A 22546-nucleotide genomic window follows, 5' to 3' on the forward strand; every position below is an offset into this window, starting at 1 on the left:
ATTAATCAATGAAATGGATGTTTAACCATTTAGTTCTACAATCAAGAGGGCATTTTGAGATACAGTATGTTAAAAAGATGCTATATGAAAAAATACTGGGTTACATTATTAATATAATCCAATACATGACATCACATACCATCTTTCGAACATGCTGTAGCTCAAAATTCTCTGCACTTGCAGAATTAAATTTTAATTAATAGCATCAGATGTTAGACATTAAGATAAATCAATAGCCGGGAGAAAATATAGATGTCTATATTTGAAACAAGCCAAGAAAGTGAAAGGTGAAGAAATAGTGGAGGATGTTCCAAATGGTAGGAGCTGCAGAGGAGAAGGGTCTCACATCAGTGGTGATGAGACTGTATGGAAGGACAGATAAGAAATAAATGCTCAACAACTGTAAAGAATGGTGTAAAGAGTGAAATACAGACCAAGGTTTGTGAAGCTGCATGTAGGAAGCCCTTCAATGGTTTTAAAAATGTAAGACCAGATTCTGGGCTGCATTTGAGCAGTTTTGCACTATTCTATTATTGCAACACTTCTCTAAAGCTAGCTTAGCCAATCACTGGGGGATTCCCCCTGTGAATAACAAAGCAGTTACATTAGACACTGTTACTCAACCAAACACTCAACAGATTGTTTCAGTCCTCCAACTTGGGTGGTCACATGACCAAGGTGGAGGACTACAATAAGTTGCTGAATGTTTGGTTGAATTAAATAGTATTGCAAGTAACTGTGTTGCTATGAACTGATGACTAGGATTGACTCTGAGATTTTGGTGATAAAATATTAGTTGAGAGAGGGTCCCCGTCTTCTGATTTCTTGAGGAGGAATGCAACAAATTTTAGATATGGAGGGGAGATGTTGAGTGAGCAGCACATGATGTAAGAGAATTTGTATTCAGGGAGTTTGCTGAAGGGGAAGCCAATTAGCCAGACATATTCTTTGCTCATATAATCTTTTGATCATAGGTCAACTCCCAGTAAATTGAAAACCAGGGAGATTTAGTTAAATATAAAAATAAATAATTCAGTCAGTATGTTATTCCTTGTATGATTTGGTTGATATGAATATCAGTGCAATTACAGAATTACTGAATGTTTTCCAGTTTTTAATTGCCTTCAGTTTTCATTTCAGTATGACACAGAATTTTTATTGATTACACATAATCGCATTTTAGAATTTGTCAGGGGAAAGTAGGAGGATTTTGCAGCTGTATAAAGAGTAGTTTCATTAAGGGACATACATTAAGAACAATGGGATCTAGTTTGGGTTTTTGAATCCATGAAATGATTGAGGCATTTGGTACTGGGGAAGAGATACTTTTTCTCGTCTTCCCCTTATGGGTCAGAGAACGTCTTCACTTGAATTTTTGGGGAGCCTTGAATTGTTAATTCCCCATCTTAGTAATTAACAATAATGACTTTCCCTGATCCCCAATTCAGCATCCATATCTGCATCCAGAAATCTTGGATAAGCACATGAGCTGAATGCTTTTGTTAATCAGCACTGAAAAATTACTGCATTGCCAAAAATTAGATTTCAGAATCAACAATTTGTTCTGATGAATGAGACAGTTCACACTTCTCTGAAAGGTATTTTTTCAAGTTGTCTTTTTGTAGACTCATTAACACTGCACTACATCAGTTTACACTTGGTTCACATTCAGATTATTTTCTGCACAAATAAATAAATGCTAGAAACTTTTTTTAAAATTAAAGATTTGATATAGTAGCAAAAAGTAATCAGAAAATAAGATAAAACCTACAGAAATAACCAGGACAAGAATATGATCTCTAATGTGTTTTAAGTAGAAATATTTTTAATTAAATTTTAAAATGATAGCATCTTCATGTTCACAGAATATATCTGCAATAATATATAAAAATGTTTGAAAAAATAGATACGTATTTCAGGTAATTGGAATGAATAACAATCAGGATGATCTGCACCTTATATAGCACATCACATTTGAGAAACAGAGATTTCAGCAGAAAATCAGTCAGAAATCTAAACAAACTTTACCAAAGATGATAAAATACAGTAATGGAGATGGAAATGATGTAGAGCAACCTGTGCTATACCACTGAAATGGCGTTATTTCTAGGATAATGAAAGAAAATATAACTAGTGGAACATAAACATTAAGTGACACAAACTAATTTCCTGATCTCAGCCAGGTCTTTGTCATAGCCAAGATGTAAGAATCAAATTCTGAAAGTATCATTAATGAAAAGGGACTAATTTTGTAATACCCTAAACTTAAACACTTTCACTGTTTTCCATAGATTTTTATAAGATGGGCTGATAGAATTAACCTGAATGATATTGTTCTGTATGAAGAGATTAAACAACACTCACTAAATTAATCTGGATAAGATCCCGTATGTATTATTTCCCAAGGAGTGGCTATCTATTTTATCTTATATGTTCTATCTAATCCATTTAGGATCTGATTCTACACATATCACCGTGATATTACAGAATCTTTAACCTCATTTAAATTAATTATTATACAAAATCTTATTTTGTGTCAGAACCTTAAAGAGGTGTCTACAGGAATATGACTTAAAAATAACAATGTGGAAAGATAGCTCAAGCCAAGGCTTAAAAGGTGGTTTTGTTCTGAAAAGTGCCTTTTAAAAAGACGCATTGTGAGGATTTATATTAATTGTGTGTCAGTGATTTCCATTTCAGTTCTGCTCTTTTACACATAAAAATGATTTTTTTTTCTAACGGTTAGTCTGGTAAACTTAACCTGAGCTCTGAGAATCAAGCTAGATTCATTCCTTCTCAGGCATCATTACCAATGACAAAGTTTGGTAAGTCAAATTCTGCTGTCAGTGACACATTTTACTCTTACCTTCAGAGGGTTTGCACGGTATTGGCCTTTGATGGGGTGAAACCCCCATCACAGGCAAGAAATGGTTAAGAGCTACTTAGTCACTTTCATTTCACTTGGTTAGAAATTAGATAGTTACTTGTCAGCCAGAGAGGGTGGGACTAAGAACTAAAGAAGGGTCATATGATTACTCCGCAAGCGTGTGGGGCTCATAAATAGACTGAGAGAGTTCATGCAAGCTCCTGTGAAGCTCCTGTCTCACTGCCTTTCCCCAGTGCCAAAGATAGTTGGAAGTTAGAGGCTCAGGAAGACATAGGCTGGGTGGGAAAGTGATCAATACAGATTCTGGGGAAAGGCAGTGGGACCCCAGGAAAGAGTTTAGCTTAGCCCAGGGACCAGAGGTCAGATTGATTCTTTAGGACTTTGTTACCCCAGAAGGGGTCTGCACTAGACATTTCTCAGCTGGAGGGCTGAGAAACATTCAAAGGTAGATGGCCTACTGGAGGCGCTAGTGAGGAAAGACCATTGCAATGATGTGCCCAGGCACGAGGGGGCACCCTCAAGGTGAGGGCAAACTATAACATGGCCTTGTACTTGGAGCTTAGTAAATATTTCTGTTAATACGTGAATAGAATAGAATGTAGCTCACATTCCCTATTGTCTATATTGTCTCTTTACTATTAGTAGGAGTAAAAACTAGGAAAATCTTACTTTTGTCATGAAAGGAAACAGGCAACACTCAGAATACACACAGGGAGCAGATCTGAGGAGTAAGAAATTGTCATTTTTACATAGCATTTTTTTGAAGTAGAGTCATATTTTCCAAAATCTATCAGTTGGTCACAGGAATATTTTTACCTGATCTGAAGAATGTCCCAGAGGGTACACATGGTCTGTTCAGACATCCATGGTCACAACTGCCAAAGATCTAGCTAAACTGCATAGGTACAAAAGTGGCATAAAATTCATGTTTTGCACACCCGCAATCCTTTGGCTTCTGTGTGCAAGGCCAATGCCTGACACGATAAAATAGCCTAAAGACTGTTCTAGTTTACCTTGCTGATAATGGCTACAATGGACCAAAGCTATAGCCCAGTATTGGCACAGAGACAGCATAGGAGCACTGTGACTATCCCCCTTTTTCAGCCCACCCTTTGTGCACTAAGCTGAGAGGAGACGTGGTGTAGAAGCCCCTGTAGACTGTATGCCATTAGAAAATCACCAACCTGCCATATATACATACAGTGGAGTTATCTTGCCAGAACCCCTGTACTTCAGAAGGGATGCAGATTTCCTGAAACTTTCCAAGATGGGATTCAGCCTTTAGGTAGGAGTGGCTTTAATTTTTACCAAGAACACTTTAGGAACTGAGGCTGCTCAGGCTGCAGCAGGGAGCCACTAATTCAACACAGTCCCTGGCCAGGCCATCTGATTTGTGGCTACATTGGACTAGCTGCAGGACTGCTGGCGTTGGGGAGATTGTGGGAACTTTACACTGCTGCAGCCCCCTCTTGTTGGACTTTCCACTGCTAAGGACCCTGTGCCATAGCCAGCTCTGGCATAATGAATCTAGTCCAATTTGTGCAGGATAACAGTATAACCTACATGGTCACATGGACCATGGTGTTATTGTTGTTTATAAAGCATCTTTTTTAAAACTAGAAATCCCAGTTGAGTTTTTATATATATATATATATATATATATATATATATATATATATATATATATATATATATATATATATATATATATATAGTGAATAGTGAATCATGAATTGGGTCAGGTGAGGGCACATTGTAAGTAAAAAGGTAAAGAGATGAAATAAAAAGAAATAGCTCAGAATCACAAGAAATATAATTTGAGAAAGCCTATAAAAGCATTAGAAGCCAGATGCATGTTTGACTAGAAATGCTTTAGAGTCTAGCAAGGGTATTTGGGGACAAGTGAAGATTATAATAAACATGTGGAGAAATGAAAGGAAGTAAATGGATCAGTCTCTACTGTAGAAAAAGATGGGGAAATTCCTATACCTAAGGTATTCCTAATGGTAAATCAATGGAGTTTTTTAACATAAATTGAAATCTCTACGTTATGTGGTAATTTGGTGGCTATTGTTCAGTAAATCACCAAGAGTAGATAGTATTTACCTAGGGGTTTTGAAAGAAATTAAGTGCAGAATGGCAGAAATATTGATACAGGTAAGCAAGAACCATAACAACTCAAGGCTAGTGTGGTGCCTTATTTTAAATGGTTTCATGGCTCTGTGAGAGAATGTTCCACAGTCAGTGCACCACTGAGTCAACAACCTGATGCAATACAGTATTCACCTTTTGTACTTAACTGTTGATATAGTGGCTTCTGCTGTAAACATTGCTTCCTTCTGAGCTATGATGGATGAAGCATGAAGGCAGGTGGGTCAGAGTTTCAGTGTCAGGAATCACATTCTGAGGCCTTGAATCCTCTATTTTCTTGTGCAGTGCAAGGAAAGGGACAGAGCCTCAGTCTTTTGCTCTCTACATTAAGTATGAGGGGAGGTTATGTTTGGGAGCAATGTTAACCACTGGGCATAGTCCTCTGCATTGAGAGGTAGTAACGTATGCCTGGTTTGTTACTCTCAGGAGTGTGAGGAAAAGTTAGTGGTATGTGGACAGAGAATAGGTATAAAAATATAAAATAAAAAAATATATACCCTATGTTGATGGAAAGTATACCCTATGTTGATGGAAATAAAGTAGGGCAAGATGCCCGGATTGGTAATCTTGCCAGTATTGCCCTATCTCTACTGTTCCATTTTTTGAGAAGGTAATTGGTAAAGTTGTGCTGAAGAAGCTCTTGATTCTCAGATTTCCTGGATCCGCTGGTTTTAGAACTAATAATGATACAGACATAGAACTGTTCTATCGATGATCATCTGTCAATGATCTCTTGACAATGGACAAAAACTAAGTGGCCAGTTGTTTACTTTAGATCTGTCAGTTGCCTTTAATACTATATCTCATGATGTATTGTTGATATTGTTGTACTCTCTGGCAAGGATAGATGAAGAGTTGTGAAAAGGTGCTGTGGGTCTGTACTCTGCGAAAGAGACCAAAGGATAGTATCATCTGATCCCAGCAGCTCTCTTTGGCTGATACTGCAGGTCCCCATTATTTCATCTTTTTTGTTCAATGTGTATGTGAAGCAACTGGAGGAGAGATTGAAGTCTTTAGATTACCAAGCCAGTAATATGTCAGTGATATGAGTAACGTGACACAGAAATGATTATATGGATTGTGCAGTCTTTCAGATTTCACAGTGTCCAGACAAAATTGGGGATTTAATGAGGTCTAGCTAGTTAAAGCTCAATCCAGACATGGTAAAAGTGATTCATAAAATATCCAGATGAGATATCCAAACAAAGCTGATATTTGGTTTTCTCCCTGTTTTTATTAGTAAGTTGGGCAGTCAGGATCCTGTTGTATCTCTACCTGCTATTATATGGTAAAGTACAGCAATAACCAGGACTTGTTTCCTTCATCTTTCTCTGTCAAGGAAATTGCAGCATTTAATCAAAGATGTAGACCTTGCCACAAGCACTCATAGTTTTCAAGCCACAATTAAGGAACATGAATAATCTCTGGGTGGGAGGGAAAGTCTTAGCATTTATTAAAAAGCAATTCAGCAAAGAGTAATTGAAGTGGATTTCTGCCTTTCAGTGTACAAAGAAGTTAAAAGTTGGGAGTCCCAATTGTCATTTTTGGGGAGCAATATTGTTTAATATGTTTTTAATTATTTAGAAGAGGTAGCACAGTGGTAGACTGAATTTAGCTAGAAAAAGAGAAAGATAATGAACATTCACAAAAATAGTCTAAATTCGTATATGCTGAATGTCTGAACTAAGAGAGACAGAAATCTTAGGAGTCATGGATAGCTCAGTACATTTAGTGATTGCATTTAAATTGTTTCTTCTGGTTTGGATGTATTTCCCAATTGTGTATAGAAAATATCATGCAGAAGGATTTTAAAATGAGACTACCGTTTATTTGTCCATTGTGTAGCAACAATTAAAATAGAAAATAGGATGCTTGCATTTGCAAAAACAAGATAGAAAATAATACAATAGGTATCATCTGAACATTTTATCAGCTATCTGAAATATAATGTCCAAATTTTAATTCTTTGAATTAAGAAAGTTTATTATTTTGATTTGACTAAATTCTGATGTCCTTAGTCATCCCCATGATCAAGGCATATAGAAATTCTTCACATATAGAAGGAGAAGGTCTGTGCCTCCTTTTCTCACAAAAGCCCTCACCAGAGCCACATGTAGGGAGCAGGCCCTGATCCAGAGGGGGACATACATATTTCCCAACAGATTGCACAAAGAATCCATGTAAGAATACAACTCTTAAGTGGAGATTGGTGTCATGGAAGTCCATCGGAGAGGTTACATCAATTTGTTTAGAATGGAGGAAACTGAAACTGAGAGAAGAGAGGGAAGTCAGTGTTGTTACAGGATTTTGTACAAAGGTGCAGAGATCTCAGAAACATGGGAAGGTAATGAATGATGGGAAAAAGTCAAGGTTAGAGATTAAACAGTTGGAAGATTGCTGTCAGAGGAGAGTGGAGAGCACAGAGTTGAAAGTAAAAACAGTGGCATCAGTAGCAGTGAGTGGGAGAAGGACAGAGCAGCAGAAAAGTCGGAAAGTTTGATAGACCGAAGAATACAAATGATGGATGTGATTGGAAGTGAGAAGTGAGCAATATTGAAAAGAGCAAATGGTGATCGGAAGAAATTTATACATAGAGAAAACAGTGTTTGCGGAAAAAATCCCATCAAAAATTGGTGATTAAACATGGAGGTTAGTGAAAGAAAGTGGAGAGGCAGGAGAATCAAAAGGGTAACCGATACTGAAATTGAAATTACAGTACTAAAATAGCAGCTTAGAATAATGAGAAGAAAGGGCACCAGCCATTAAAGCTTGATGGGAAAGAAGGTGGGGAGCAGATAATGTTCACTTAGAGAGGATAAAGGAAAACACAATGGATTGGGATTCAAAGGAAATGGATGGGAAAGAGAAGAGGTAGGGATCAGAAATTGTAAGGGAAAAAGAGTTCATTGCTAACACCATGCCCATTGGATCATGACAAGGGAAAGAGAGAAGTTATAGATAGAGGAGGCTATGAAAGTACAGCAAAGATTGAAAAGGTCATGAGAGAAAGTGAAGGTGATTAAAATTTATAGCAGGATTTACATGGTAGGAGCAATTTAAAAAATTAAGATTATTAAACATGGGAAGAGTAAGAGCTGGTTCGACTAAAGTACTCAGAATTACAGCTGGCTACTTTTTTTGGCAAATAATAAATTCACCAAAAATGCATTTTTCCAGACACCAAACCTATTCTCAAATTTGATATGCTGAATAGTTTTGGCCTATGTATATTTCAGGACTGAGGGACCATTCACAAAACAGCCAGAGGAGGTGGTGGCAGTAGCCCCCTGATTAGTGTCAGCCCATTAATTAGGGAATCCACTTAGAATGTGGGAATCAGATTCAGTTTCCTTGTCTGTCTGATATGGAGAAGGATTTTGACTATGGGTCTGCCACATTACAGGAAACTGCCCTAGCCACTGGGATATGGGATGTTCTGGTATGGATCTCTCTTAATCTTTCCCGTTGAACTGTTCCACTTTATATAAATAATTAGTCACTGGACCAGAGAGAGAAAGGGTCTGAGAATGATTCTGTAGCCTCCTGGTTAAGGCACCTGACTTGGGAAGTGAGAGACCTTACTTTATGTCCCTGTTCCAATGGCTATTTAAGCTTATTTATAAATAGTGGAACAGCTTCTACAGGAGAGATTGAGAGGGACCCATATCAGACTAGCTCAGTAGGTAGAGTACTTTCCTGCAACATGGGAGATCCCTGTTCAAATCCTTTTCCACACTAGGCAGTCTGGGGGAATTGAACCTGGGTCTCCTCCATCCCTGCTGAGGGCTAAAGTTCATAAGGGCAGTAGCAATGCCACCTACTACCCCAGGCAGGTTGTGAATCAAGTCCTTTAAAAATGCTTAGAAATTAAATGTTTTGTGTCAAGCAAAATGTTTAGTTCAACCTGAAGTTTACTTATTATTTTCTCTAACACTTATTTTTTCAATGTTTCAGAACTGCCAGTAAACTAAAAAAATCAATTATTTGCCCCGTTCTGCTCAGTATGAGAAAGGGCATTATCAAAAACCACTCAGTGGTTCCTTGCTGCTCCAGGGCAGCAAACTTAAAACAAATACTCCATTAATTTATTGATTTTTATATTTATTTGGATTTCTTAATAACCCACAGCTCTAAGTTATAGTACTTCAAATAAGCAGCAGCAACAATCAAATATGAAATGCATGGAATCTTGGGCTTCTGAGTTTAAATGGAACTCGTACAGAGGTCAGGAAGGAATTTTACAGCATACCACACATATAGCTTGTTGGACTCTGTATGCATGACAGACCAACTGTCTGATGTTGCATTCTTTTTGTGTGTATAGTTATTCCTAACTCCATTTCTGACTGCTGCTTTGGACAGAATTCTTGTGAACGCTCTTATCATAGGCCCATGGAAGGCCTGATTCTATCCCAAGTTGAGTCCACTGTCATCTCTGGGAGTAGGATTAGACCAGAAAGATCAACTTTATGACAGCAATTACTTGGATTCAAAATAGCTAATGTACCCTATAGTGCAAGTAGATTATATATAAATGTGGTAACATACCATGAAAAGTTTATTTTCTGAGGCAGAATTAGAATTTTAATAACAAATTAGATGACCTGTTGGTGGCAGTTATCTACCATCTTCTCAGCCCAGATCAATGACATACTTTTTATTAACTGGATTTCAAAAAGTCCCTCAGAGTGTAATGGCAATAGACTGTTTGAAAATTCTTTCTGTTTTTTTATATAAACATATAATCTGAACTTGGTTTAAAGGAACAAAATCATAACTGCAATATTTCTGCATTTGTATTTCTTATATTCTGTGATCAGTTATATCTCTTGAGATTTGTAAAGCAGTAAGTTTGATGCACACTGGATATTTTTCATGCAATACAGAGATAATGCACCCAAATTATTTTAAGGTTGTTCTTTTATGTGTTTCCCAACCTCCTTTCTATCTATTGCCCTTATCTATGTAAAGGAGTGTCTGCAGGTTCTCTATATTCCTATTCTGTTTTTATCTAGTCATATATTTACTTTGAAAGGTCAAACTAGAAAATACAGTATTCCAATTCCTTGTTCTCTGTGGGGGTTTTTACATCATAGTGCTTTGATTATTGTTTTGTGCAAAAAAATCACAGTCGCTGTCCAGTCTGCTGTAATGATGGTCGGTAGATGATCCTGAACTTAAAGAACTCGTCTTTAGTAGTAAGGATCTTATATAATTGGAAAAAGAACTGTAAGTTTAGTATACTTACAAAGAGGGTCTAAAATAATTATTATCTGGTTTTGTCTCTGTTTGACAGGGAGATTATACTGAAACCTGATTTTTATTCCCACTTCATTGTAATTGACTGCTATTCTCCAAACTCCTCCTCTAATAATTATCTCCCTGCTCTTACCTACTCCCAGATCACGTACACTGTCCCCACCTTTTCACAGTTCACATGGCCTCAGGGACCAGCTGCCTTTCTTGAGACCTAGAGGTAGGGTGCCACTTACCTCTATTCTCCTCATCCAGTTAGATGTGTGCTAATCAAATGCATTTATGAGACATACAAAATCCTGAATCATCCCTTTCCTAGAATTTTCTCCATGTTATAGGATTTTGAACAGGACACTGTGCTTCAAAACGCAATTAATGATATTATGAGGACAGCATCAGGCAATGAAGCACTGCAGAGCTGGGATCCATGGAGGCTGCTGAGCCTCAAGATACAATGGAAGATCAGTGTATGTGAGGAGCAAAGAATATTGGAATCAAAATCTGTCTGGAGGGGAAGATATTTGTCCTTTACTTCTGTGCCCTGTACTACCATTAGTGTTTAATATGGGAATATCTAAATGGTGTAATTATCCTGCCTTGTGGCAGGTTAAAGCAAAGTTTGACCTCAGTAATATGCAAAGTTTCAGATAGAGTTATTTGTGAACTGAGATTGATTCCTTTAATTAAATACTTTTCTATAGTAATTCACATTTTATTTGTCATGAAAAACATTACAGAATTTTGTGTCAGAACAAGATAAAAGAATAATCAATTAACTTTTTTGTTTTATTCAAATTTATGGTACAATAATTGGCATTACTTTTCTTTATAAATGTATTCAGTAGAAGACACTCACTTGTTTCCTAATTTCTGTGCAATAAGCATTTATACTTAGCATTGTTGCACATCAGAATGAACAATAGATCCAAATAAATGCTATTTCCTTACTAAAGCAATGACTATGTAAATGAACCAACTGCTATTACTACCATGCAAATTTAACAGCCTTTCACGCCATAATTTTGTTCTCAGATGCTAATAAATTGTATCAACAAATATTTAATTTGTTAGATTAAAAGAAATAGAGAGAGTTTTAAAACTCTACTTTTTGGGATGTATGGCATAGCTTCTTAAAAGGAAACTGCTATAAATATTCATAGATTACTCACTAAAAGTTATGGCATGGCAACACACCAACCCCTTTCAGTTAACCATCAGTAGAAGGAAGTCCTAATAGCACTATTAATTTATCTGCTATAGAACTTTTACGAATCAGTCATTATCAAAAAGTAAAATATTACCAATGGCAAAATCTTCTAAGTTCTTGAGACACTAGCTGACAGATATCCTCAAGTAAACAAATAACTTTTTTAAAATTGTCCTGCCAGGCTTGTGTTAATATTGGGCTTCTAATACATTCTGTCTTGTAACAGAAGCAGAAGAATAACAATACATTTGTACTGTTAAGATTTGTTTCACTTAATTGATGATGACACTGTTGAATTGTTAAAATTTACCATATATATAAGTTCATAAGCTGAATATGTTTGGTAAAAAAGTGATGCATCAAAGAGCAGGGGTCGGCTTATAAATGGGTCTACACCAAAATTTGATGATTTTATACTTTATAGAATCATTGAATTGAATACCGAATACATTGTTATTTTGTTTACCTGGAGTGTCTGCAGGCATGGAGCCCCTCAAGTCCCTGTGTCCACGATTCACCGTTTCCAGCCAATGGGAATTGCGGGAAGTTGCGCCATTTCCCACAGCTCCCATTGGCTGGGAACAGCGAACTGCGGCCACAGGGAGCTGAGGGGCTCCATGCCTGTGAATGCCTCAAGTAAACAAAAGGTCCCAACCCGCCAGTGGCTTACCCTGACGGCCAGGATCCAAACTTTGCCAACCCCTGAAATATAGGGTCATACAGTTTTTGCTATTTTTACCCAGGGCCGGTGCAAGGATGTTTTGCCCCCTAGGCGAAACTTCCACCTTGCACCCTCCCCCCCACAGCGCCCCCGCCCTGAGGTTCCCCCCCCCTCGGCAGCTCCCCCTCTTCCCCCTGAGGCGCCCACCCTGAGGCACTCTCCCCAGCCCCAGCTCACCCCTGCCCCACTTCCTCCCCAACCACCTCCGCCCCCCCTTACTTGCTGCAGGCAGCCCTCCCCACGCTCCCCTGCCCCAGCTCCCGCCTAAATGCCGGCAGCGACTGGGGCTGCCGAAGATCCAGTCACCATGGTTGCTGCCGAAGAAAATGGTGCCCCCCAAATCCTAGTGCCCTAGGCGACCGCTTAGGTCGCCTAAATGGTTGCACCAGCCCTGTTTTTACCTAACCATCTTGGGGGGTCGGCTTATAAATGAACGGGCTAATGAATGAGTATATACAGTAAATAAAATACACACAAATGTTCATGACAATTTGTTGCCCAAGAACAACGTTATTAATATTATTGAAGCTAGATATTGATCATTTGGGCCTAAATCATATACCTGATCCTGCAAACGAGCTTCTCTCATGGACTCTTACGCCCACACAGAGTCCTGTTTGCTGGAAGTTCTCATAGGTAGATCCCATCGCAAAACTGGGGCTTTATTCCTTACTCAGGCCAAAATCCCCTTCACTACCTCTTAAAGAGAGATTTGGCCAACTGCGAGGTTTTTTTCCTAAGATAAGCAAATGGCTAGATATTAAAAATAATCAATGAAAAATATAAGGAGGTTGAGAGAGATTATATTTTTCCATATTCATTTTAATACCTTCTAATAATATTTTTAGTTGAGTTAATAGTGTGGGTTCCAGAGATATGTGAATACAACATAAAACACGTTCAAAGAGCTTAACAAAGTTGGACTTTTTTATATGGTTGTGGCAATTATGTTCGCATATTGCCAATACAGGTTATCTAGTACCTAGGAAAAGCTGAGCTTTTATATTTATTTGTTCATATCTTGGTTTATGACATATATGTCTTGCCTATCTTGAAGGATACATACTCATCCTAACATTTTACCTTTTCAAAATGTAGGTACATAACAGTCCTTATCAAAGCTTTCAGCTGCTCTGGTGTTTTTTTGTTTAAGTTTTTGCTGGTAACATTAAGTTTTGTCTTTAGCATCATTTTCAATTTATTGACTTATGCAGATGTGTTCCAATTTATATAAATTTTTTTTGGAATGACAATACTGATTGCAAAACAACTTCCCAAGCTTTTCTGGGATTCTTTATATAGTGTCTGCAGATGAATTCTGATTGGGAGATGAATATATGAGGAGAGTCTCAGGATCAGTATGGGTTGCAGTTAAAGCTAGGCCAGGATATTTTGGTTCTGCTTACATTTTGGAAGACAAGAATGCATTTATGTTGCTGATGTTGGCAGGTCACCAACATTTGTGTAATTTCCACTACCTTTGAATATGACTTCCCTCCACCCTCTAACTGGAAATAGACATACAATACACTGAGTGAAACTCTCCCCAAAATATATTCATATCTTAAATGGCAGTGAATGATTTTGAATGCTACGTTTTAATGTAAGGTACAGTACACAGTTGCTTCATGCACTTGACTTATATAAATATCCTGTACTGTAAATCATATATAATTGGTTTACAAATGAGGGGACCAGAATGTTATCTACTCACTTGAATGTGAGAGAAAATAATTATATATTCTGTTTTTATTGTCCTTGTTCTACAGTTTGGGCTGGATAATATTGCAATAGCACAATGTTATGATAACACAGATTATTTGCAGGGTGTGTTATGTGAATTCTGGAAAATATTGGGCTTTTGTCCTTTTCCAATTATTAATCTGTAATTTTGGATAAACTGAAGTTTGGTTCAGCATAAATAAGAAAGGAAAAGAAATAATTAAAACACTTTAATAATACAGTTCCCAATGTTGGCAATTTAAGAATGAAATCAGAGTTTGTTATCTTTAAGGTTCAGTTAAAGAAAGAAAAAAGTTACTTGCTTTTAAATAGATATTATTTCAAGAAGCTTAATCCATGTCATGAACAAAGTGGTAACTTCTAATTAGCCTGCCTTTTTCTAACCAAGTCTTTCCTCAGCTTTGCTGCCAGGACTGGCATTGCAGTCAACTGTAACATTTGTTATTTCCTCATCTCTTATACTACCTCTGTCCTTCTGGTTCTTTTTCTTCAATAGTAGTTTAATCAGCTCTTTCTCAGCTTTCTTTTTCCTTTTGGTGTCTGCTGTGTTATTTTACCTCCATATACTAACTCTGCACAACAAACTTCTCTTTAAAACAATTTTCAGCCCTTTCCCTCAGTGTCAGTTTTTACCTTCTGAGTACATCCACTCACGCCCATCTCCTTTGTCTATGTCTGTCCATTATACGATGTGATCACAGAAGAAGTGGAATCATCAAGAAGAAGAAACTCAGGTCTGTCTCTTCTACTGCTTTTCTCTCTGTTATTTTTTCATTTTATGTGTCCTGTGGATTTTACCATCTTACTTGTCCTGTATATTTTATCATATCCCATCTCACTTACTTTCCCCTCTTTTGTCCCCTCAATATATTTGAACACTTCGTGATGGTAAAAAATTAATTTTAGATGTTTACCATTTGAATATAGATAATTATTTTACTAGTGCATGTAAACTATGTACTGCACAAAAAATACTAAGTGTTAAAGGAAATGGAGTGGTGCCATACATGTAAAAAAATACCTTATCTTACTCATTTCAAACTACCTATTATATTTTTCCCAAGTTTCTGTTTATTCTCCATATCCATTTTCTTTCCATGTTAGCTTCTAAGATCCCTGTCAACTCACATTGCCTACAGATGAGGAGTGGTTTATCACTACATTCAAAAAACAGTTCCAGAAGTTACAGAAACTCAAATATTTTAGCATTCTTTTTTTTTTCTTGGGGAAAAGGTAGTTTGAAAATTAAAGATTTTCATTCGCTTGCATTCGATGCTCTGAGATCTTGATCTTAGCTTAATCAAATGCAGCATTGATTTTAGAAGACAAACTTGTGAGAGTTCAAGCACTGTTCTCCCATACCAAAAAGGATGTGATAAGAATATAAGGATGTAATAACTAAACATTGGAGAACTGTTTATGTAGTGATTAATATCTATGTTGTTCAGTACTTTTCTCAAGGCTGTGTACCTCTCATTTCTTCTGCGGATTTCATCTTTCATATAATTACTGCTGTTTTTAATAGTAGGTGATGAGGGAGAATAACTATTCAGCAGCCCTTCACTCACCCCATTTTTCAGGAGGGGAGTGTAGAGAAGGAAGCAGAGTTCTTTTACAGGACCTGTAACAGCTGAATTGCTACTTACCCTTTAAAAGGAGTGGGGAAGGAGTAACTAGAACCATTACTGTTCTCCTTAGTGAGGACAAGAATGGACAGCAGAGGAGTTAGGTGGAGAGGAAGACCTAGGAAAGTGAGAGCCCGCTATAAGCAGCAGTATTATCAACTCTGAGGATTCAAAAATCATGAGCCGGGCTCTAAAATCACAACACTGAATAAAAATTGTGATATTTAAAGATAATATATGTTCCATTCTAGTTTTTTGAGTCTTTAGGGTTCAATCTTTCAAGTTTTTCTTTGCAGCTATTATGGCTAAAACCAGAGGTTTTTATGTAATAAGCTCATAGAATCATAGAATATCAGGTTTGGAAGGGACCTCAGGAGATCATCTAGTCCAACCCCCTGCTCAAAGCAGGACCAATCCCCAACTAAATCATCCCAGCCAGGGCTTTGTCAAGCCTGACATTAAGAACCTCTAAGGAAGGAGATTCCAGCACCTCCCTAGGTAACCCATTCCAGTGCTTCACCACCCTCCTAGTGAAAAAGTTTTTCCTAATATACAACCTAAACCTCCCCCACTGCAACTTGAGACCATTACTCCTTGTTCTGTCATGTGGTACCACTGGGAACAGTCTAAATCCATCCTCTTTGGAACCCCCTTTCCGGTAGTTGAAAGCAGCTATCAAATCCCCCCTCAATCTTCCCTTGTGCAGACTAAACAATCCCAGTTCCCTCAGCCTCTCCTCATAAGTCATATGCTCCAGCCCCCTAATCATTTTTGTTGCTTTCCGCTGGATTCTTTCCAATTTTTCCACATCCTTGTTGTAGTGTGGGGCCCAAAACTGGACACAGTACTCCAGATGAGGCCTCACCAATGTCAAATAAAGGGGGAGGATCATGTCCCTTGATCTGCTAGCAATGCCCCTACTTGTACAGCCCAAAATGCTGTTAGCCTTCTTGGCAACAAGGGCACACTGTTGACTCAAATCCAGCTTCTTGTCCACTGTAACCCCTAGGTCCTTTTGTGCAGAACTGCCTGCCACCCGGTCCCTGGTCTGTAGCAGTACATGGGATTCTTCTGTCCTAAATGCAGGACTCTGCACTTGTCCTTGTTGAACCTCATCATATTTCTTTTGGCCCAATCCTCTATTTTGTATAGGTCCCTCTGTATACTATCCTTACCCTCCAGCGTATCTACCATTCCTCCCAGTTTAGTGTCATCTGCAAACATGCCATCCTCCAGATTATTAATGAAGATATTGAACAAAACCGTGCCCAGGACCAACCCCTGAGGCACTCCGCTTGATACCGGCTGCCAGCTAGACATGGAGCCATTGATCACTACCCATTGAGCCCGATGATCTAGCCAGCTTTCTAGCCACCTTATAGTCCATTCATCCAGCCCATACTTCTTTAACTTGCCAGCAAAAATACTGTGGGAGACCATATCAAAAACTTTGCTAAAGTCAAGGAATCACACATCCACAGATCCAGTTATCTCCTCATAGAAGGCAATTAGGTTAGTCAGGCATGACTTTCCCTTGGTGAATCCATGCTGACTGTTCCTGCTCACTTTCCTCTCCTCTAAGTACTTCAGAATTGATTCGTTGAGGACCTGCTCCAAGATTTTTCCAGGGACTGAGGTGAGGTTGACTGGCCTGTAGTTCCCCGGATCCTCCTCCTTCCCATTTTTAACGATGGGCACTACATTAGCCTTTATCCAGTCATCCGGGACCTCCCCCGATCGCCATGAGTTTTCAAAGATAATGGCCAATGGCTCTGCAATCACATCTGCCAACTCCTTTAGCACCCTCGGATGCAGCGCATCCGGCCCCATGGACTTGTGCTTGTCCAGCTTTTCTAAATAGTCCTGAACCACTTCTTTCTCCACAGAGAGCTCATCACCTCCTCCCCATGCTGTGCTGCCCAGTGCAGTAGTCTGGGAGCTGACCTTGTTCCTGAAGACAGAGGCAAAAGAAGCATTGAGTACATTAGCTTTTTCCACATCCTCTGTCACTAGGTTGCCTCCCTCATTCAGTAAGGGGCCCACACTTTCCTTTACTTCCTTCTTGTTGCTAACATACCTGAAGAAATCCTTCTTGTTACTCTTAACATCTCTTGCTAGCTGAAACTCCAAGTGTGATTTGGCCTTCCCGATTTCACTCCTGCATACCTGAGCAATATTTTTATACTCCTCCCTGGTCATTTGTCTAATCTTCCACTTCTTGTAAGCTTCTTTTTTGCGTTTAAGATCAGCAAGGATTTCACTGTTAAGCCAAGCTGATCGCCTGCTATATTTACTATTCTTTCTACACATTGGGATGGTTTGTTCCTGCAACCTCAATAAGGATTCTTTTAAATACAGCCAGCTCTCCTGGACTGCTTTCCCCCTCATGTTATTCTCCCAGGGGATCTTGGCCATCAGTTCCCTGAGGGAGTCAAAATCTGTATTCTGCTGCTCTCCTTTCTTCCTTGTGTCAGGATCCTGAACTCGATCATCTCATGGTCACTGCCTCCCAAGTTCCCATCCACTTTTGCTTCTCCTGCTAATTCTTCCCTGTTTGTGAGCATCAGGTTAAGAAGAGCTCTGCCTCTAGTTGGTTCCTCTAGTACTTACACCAGGAAATTGTCCTCTACACTTTCCAAAAACTTCCTCAATTGTCTGTGCACCTCTGTTTTGCTCTTCCAGCAGATATCAGTGTGATTGAAGTCTCCAATGAGAAGCAGGGCCTGTGATCTAGTAACTTCTGTTAGTTGCTGGAAGAAAGCCTCATCCACCTCGTCCCCCTGGTCTGGTTGTCTATAACAGACACCCACCACGACATCACCCTTGTTCCTCACACTTCTGAACTTAATCCAGAGACTCTAAGGTTTTTCTGCAGTTTCATACTGGAGCTTTGAGCAGTCATACTGCTCTCTTACGTACAGTGCAACTCCCCCACCTTTTCTGCCCTGAACAATTTATATCCTCCCATGACAGTACTCTAGTCATGTGAGTTATCCCGCCAAGTCTCTGTTATTCCAATCACATCATAATTCCTTGTCTGTGCCAGGACTTCCAGTTCTCCCTGCTTATTTCCCAGGCTTCTTGCATTTGTGTATAGACTCTTAAGATAACTCTCTGATCATCCTGCTTTCTCAGTATGAGGCAGAAGTCTTCCCCTCTTGTGCTCTCCTGCTCGTGCTTCCTCCCCGTATCCCACTTCCCCACTTACCTCGGGGCTTTGGTCTTCTTCCCCCCATGAATCTAGTTTAAAGCCCTCCTCACTAGGTTAGCCAGCCTACTTGCGAAGCTGCTGTTCCCTCTCTTTGTTAGGTGGAGCCCATCTCTGCCTATCACTCCTCCTTCTTGGAACACCATCCCTTTATCCTTCTTCCCAGAGCATGTAGTCTGCAGTGATCCACTCAAGGTCATTCTTGGCGGTATCATTGGTGCCCACATGGAAAAGCAGGAAGGGATAGCGATCTGAGGGCTTGATGAGTCTCGGCAGTCTCTCCATCATGTCATGAATCCTAGCCCCTGGCAAGCAGCAGACTTCTCGGTTTTCCTGATCAGTGCGGCAGATAGATGACTCGGTCCCCCTGAGAAGAAGGTCCCCAACCACCACCACGTGCCTCCTTCTCTTACAAGCGGTGGTCGTGGAACCCCCATCCCTACGACAGTGCATCTCATGCCTTCCAATTGGTGGAGTCTCCTTCTGCCCCCTTCTCTCAGATGTATCATCTAGTACACTCTCCACATTAGTACCTGGGGAGAGAACATGAAAATGGTTGTTCACCTGTATCTGCATTGCTGGTACATGGACACTCCTCTGTCGTCTTCTGGAGGTCACATGCTGCCAAATTACTTCACCATTCTTCTGTCCCTGCTGCGCAGCTTGCTCTGATTCTTCAGAATGTTGTGCCCGTAGAAGCATATCCTGACATCTGTCCAGGAAATCTTCAATTTCTCTTATGCAGTGCAGGGTTAATACTTGTTTCTCCAGACCTTGAACCTTTTCTTCCAATACAGAGACCAGCTTGCCCTCTGTACAGACACAGTCGCTTCTGTCCTGTGGAAGAAAGACAAACATGGCACATCTTGTGCAGGTCACAGCAGCCGATCGCTCACCATCCATATTACCTTCCTTTTAAAAGCTTCCTCAGCTGTTTCAGGAACTTCTCAGAGAAGCCTTCAAGATGAAAGCCTCAGTGGGCTCTCCCTAGGTGAATTCCCAGGCCAATTCCCTCTTTTAGTCTTTCCACTGTTTGCCACTCAACTGGTTCGCAGCTGACTGACCACTCGGGTTGGAGCTTAAAAAAACAAATATTGTGAGACTTGTGATCAAATTTGGAAGTGTCGGTAACACTGACTGCAATAGAGGAGCCTACAAAGAAATGTGGAGAGGAGGGAAGTGCGCAGAAATAATTTAATAGTGGGGAGAAATAGAAGAGCCCATAGTTCATTCGTTGGGAGAGAGGGTAATAGGAGAACCAAGGACTCAATAATTCGAAGTAGAAAGAGGGAAGCCCAAATTATACTTGTCAAAGAAGGGGAAGAGAGAGACCTGGATTTATTTAAGATGTTCTCTTCTGTTTCTGTAATAACACATATACAGTGCTACATATAATGCTAACTTATTTTAATATTAATATGAACATATCTAATTGAGCACAGAGTTCAAACCAGGGAATGTTTAAATATGCTAATAATGTCTGTATAAGGAATGAATGAATAAAACATTTAGGAATGTACAACCAAAAAAGAGTATCTCATATTTTTTGTACTATAAAGCCACAATGCCTGCTGCAGTGTATGTGCCCAGAGAGGTCACAATCCTACAAACAAGCCCATTTAAGCTATAAGAACATATATAAGAACATAAGAACGGCCGTACCGGGTCAGACCAAAGGTCCATCTAGCCCTGTATCTGTATACCGTTAGTGGTCAATGCCAAGTGCCCCAGAGGGAGTGAACCCAACAGGAAATGATCAAGTGATCTCTCTCCTGCCATCCATCTCCATCCTCTGATGAACAGAGGCTAGGGACACCATTCTTTACCCATCCTGGCTAATAGCCATTCATGGACTTAACCACCATGAATTTATCCAGTTCTCTTTTAAACACTGTTATAGTCCTAGCCTTCACAACCTCCTCGGGTAAGGAGTTCTACAAGTTGACTGTGCACTGCGTGAAGAAGAAATTCTTTTTATTTTTTTTAAACCTGCTGCCTATTAATTTCATTTGGTGACCCCTAGTTCTTGTATTATGGGAATAAGTAAATAATTTTTCCTTATCCACTTTTTCAACATCACTCATGATTTTATATATCTCTATCATATTCCCCCCTTAGTCTCCTCTTTTCCAAGCTGAAGAGTCCTAGCCTCTTTAATTTTTCCTCATATGGGACCCTCTCCAAACCCCTAATCATTTTAGTTGCCCTTTTCTGAACCTTTTCTAGTACTAGAATATCTTTTTTGAGGTGAAGAGACCACATCTGTACACAGTATTCAAGATGTGGGTGTACTATGGATTTATCTGAGGGCAATAATATATTCTCAGTCTTATTATCTATCCCCTTTTTAATGATTCCTAACATCCTGTTTGCTTTTTTGACTGCCTCTGCACACTCCGTGGACATCTTTAGAGAACTATCCATGATGACTCCGAGATCTTTTTCCTGACTTGTTGTAGCTAAATTAGCCCCCATCATATTGTATGTATAGTTGGGGTTATTTTTTCCAATGTGCATTACTTTACATTTATCCACATTACATTTCATTTGCCATTTTGTTGCCCAATCACTTAGTTTTATGAGATCTTTTTAAAGTTCTTCACAATCTGCTTTGGTCTTAACTGTCCTGAGTAGTTTAGTATCATCTGCAAACTTTGCCACCTCACTGTTTACCCCTTTCTCCAGATCATTTATGAATAAATTGAATAGGATTGGTCCTAGGACTGACCCTATGGGCTTGTAATGTAGCAGGGGATGTTTGGGTTGAACATAAGGAAAAACTTCCTAACTGTCAGAGTAGTTAAGCACTGGAACAAATTGCCTAGAGAGGTTGTGGAATTTCCATCATTGGTTGTTTTTAAGAGCAGGTTAGATAAACACCTTAGATAATACTTAGTTCTGCCTTGAGTGCAGAGGACTGGACTAGAAGTCCTCTGAGGTCCCTTCCAGTCCTATGATTCTGTGACACATGCATGATTGTAGTTTTCCTCAATTACTCATTTATACCAAGGTAAACACATTATTTTTTGCAGGAACAAGGTCAGATACAGTACATGGGCATATATTGTAATTCTGTGGTATCTTCTAAATTGACAACACTATTTTCTCATACTCAGATGTGGATGTACCACTCATAATGCATGAGTAAATGACTTAGCATCTCCCTATCTCAACATTCATCTAAGTCAGAGACAAGGCCTGTAACATTTTATTTTTCAGAAAAGTATGAATAGAAATGATCTAGGATAGAAATTCTTAGCCAGTTTTAACTATATCTAGCACTCCAGCTGTGCAGTATATTGCAGACAGTAAAGCTATATTTAAATACTTTTATGAAGGTTGCGAAATTAAGCTCTCAAAACTTAGGAAAATACAGAATTGAGGTAGGTCACGCAACCTTCATTCTACCCTATGGTGTGTATGCATTATGATACAGTCTTTTTATTTACATGATCGCATACTGTTTTTTCCAAAGGACCCAGCATTATTCAGTGCACAGAATGCACTGAGCTCGGTAAATGAATTAGGGCTGTGTGGTGAATGAGGCAGAAATATGTAGCAATGTGTCATATTTATGGTAGAAGGTGTAGGAGGAGTGTAAAGAATAAGGCAGAGAAAGGATGATTTTGTGGTTAAAGCAGGTGAATGCCAGCTTGGAGAGCTTTATTTTCTCCCTGCCTCTGCCACATAGTTTCTAGGTGAGTTACTGAAACCAACACGAGAAGGGCCTGATTTTCACAATTGCTGA

General features: G+C 39.1%; 1 protein-coding gene across 36 annotated transcripts in view; it reads left to right on the forward strand.

The window, feature by feature from the left end:
* Positions 1-22546, forward strand: part of RIMS2 (regulating synaptic membrane exocytosis 2) — an 884385-nt gene that overhangs the window by 691472 nt on the left and 170367 nt on the right. For 5 of the 36 annotated variants that reach the window (XM_030553654.1, XM_030553679.1, XM_030553678.1 and 2 more), the window contains one exon: positions 14670-14699. The exons of 29 other annotated variants lie outside the window; for them this stretch is intronic. In XM_030553654.1, the coding sequence (XP_030409514.1) occupies positions 14670-14699 (30 nt within the window). Of the gene's footprint in view, positions 1-14666; positions 14701-22546 lie in introns of those variants that run through there. 2 more of the 36 variants (XR_003999198.1, XM_030553683.1) reach the window with 2 other exon arrangements.

Source organism: Gopherus evgoodei, chromosome 2, assembly GCF_007399415.2.
Source record: "Gopherus evgoodei ecotype Sinaloan lineage chromosome 2, rGopEvg1_v1.p, whole genome shotgun sequence".
Lineage (NCBI taxonomy): Eukaryota > Metazoa > Chordata > Testudines > Testudinidae > Gopherus > Gopherus evgoodei.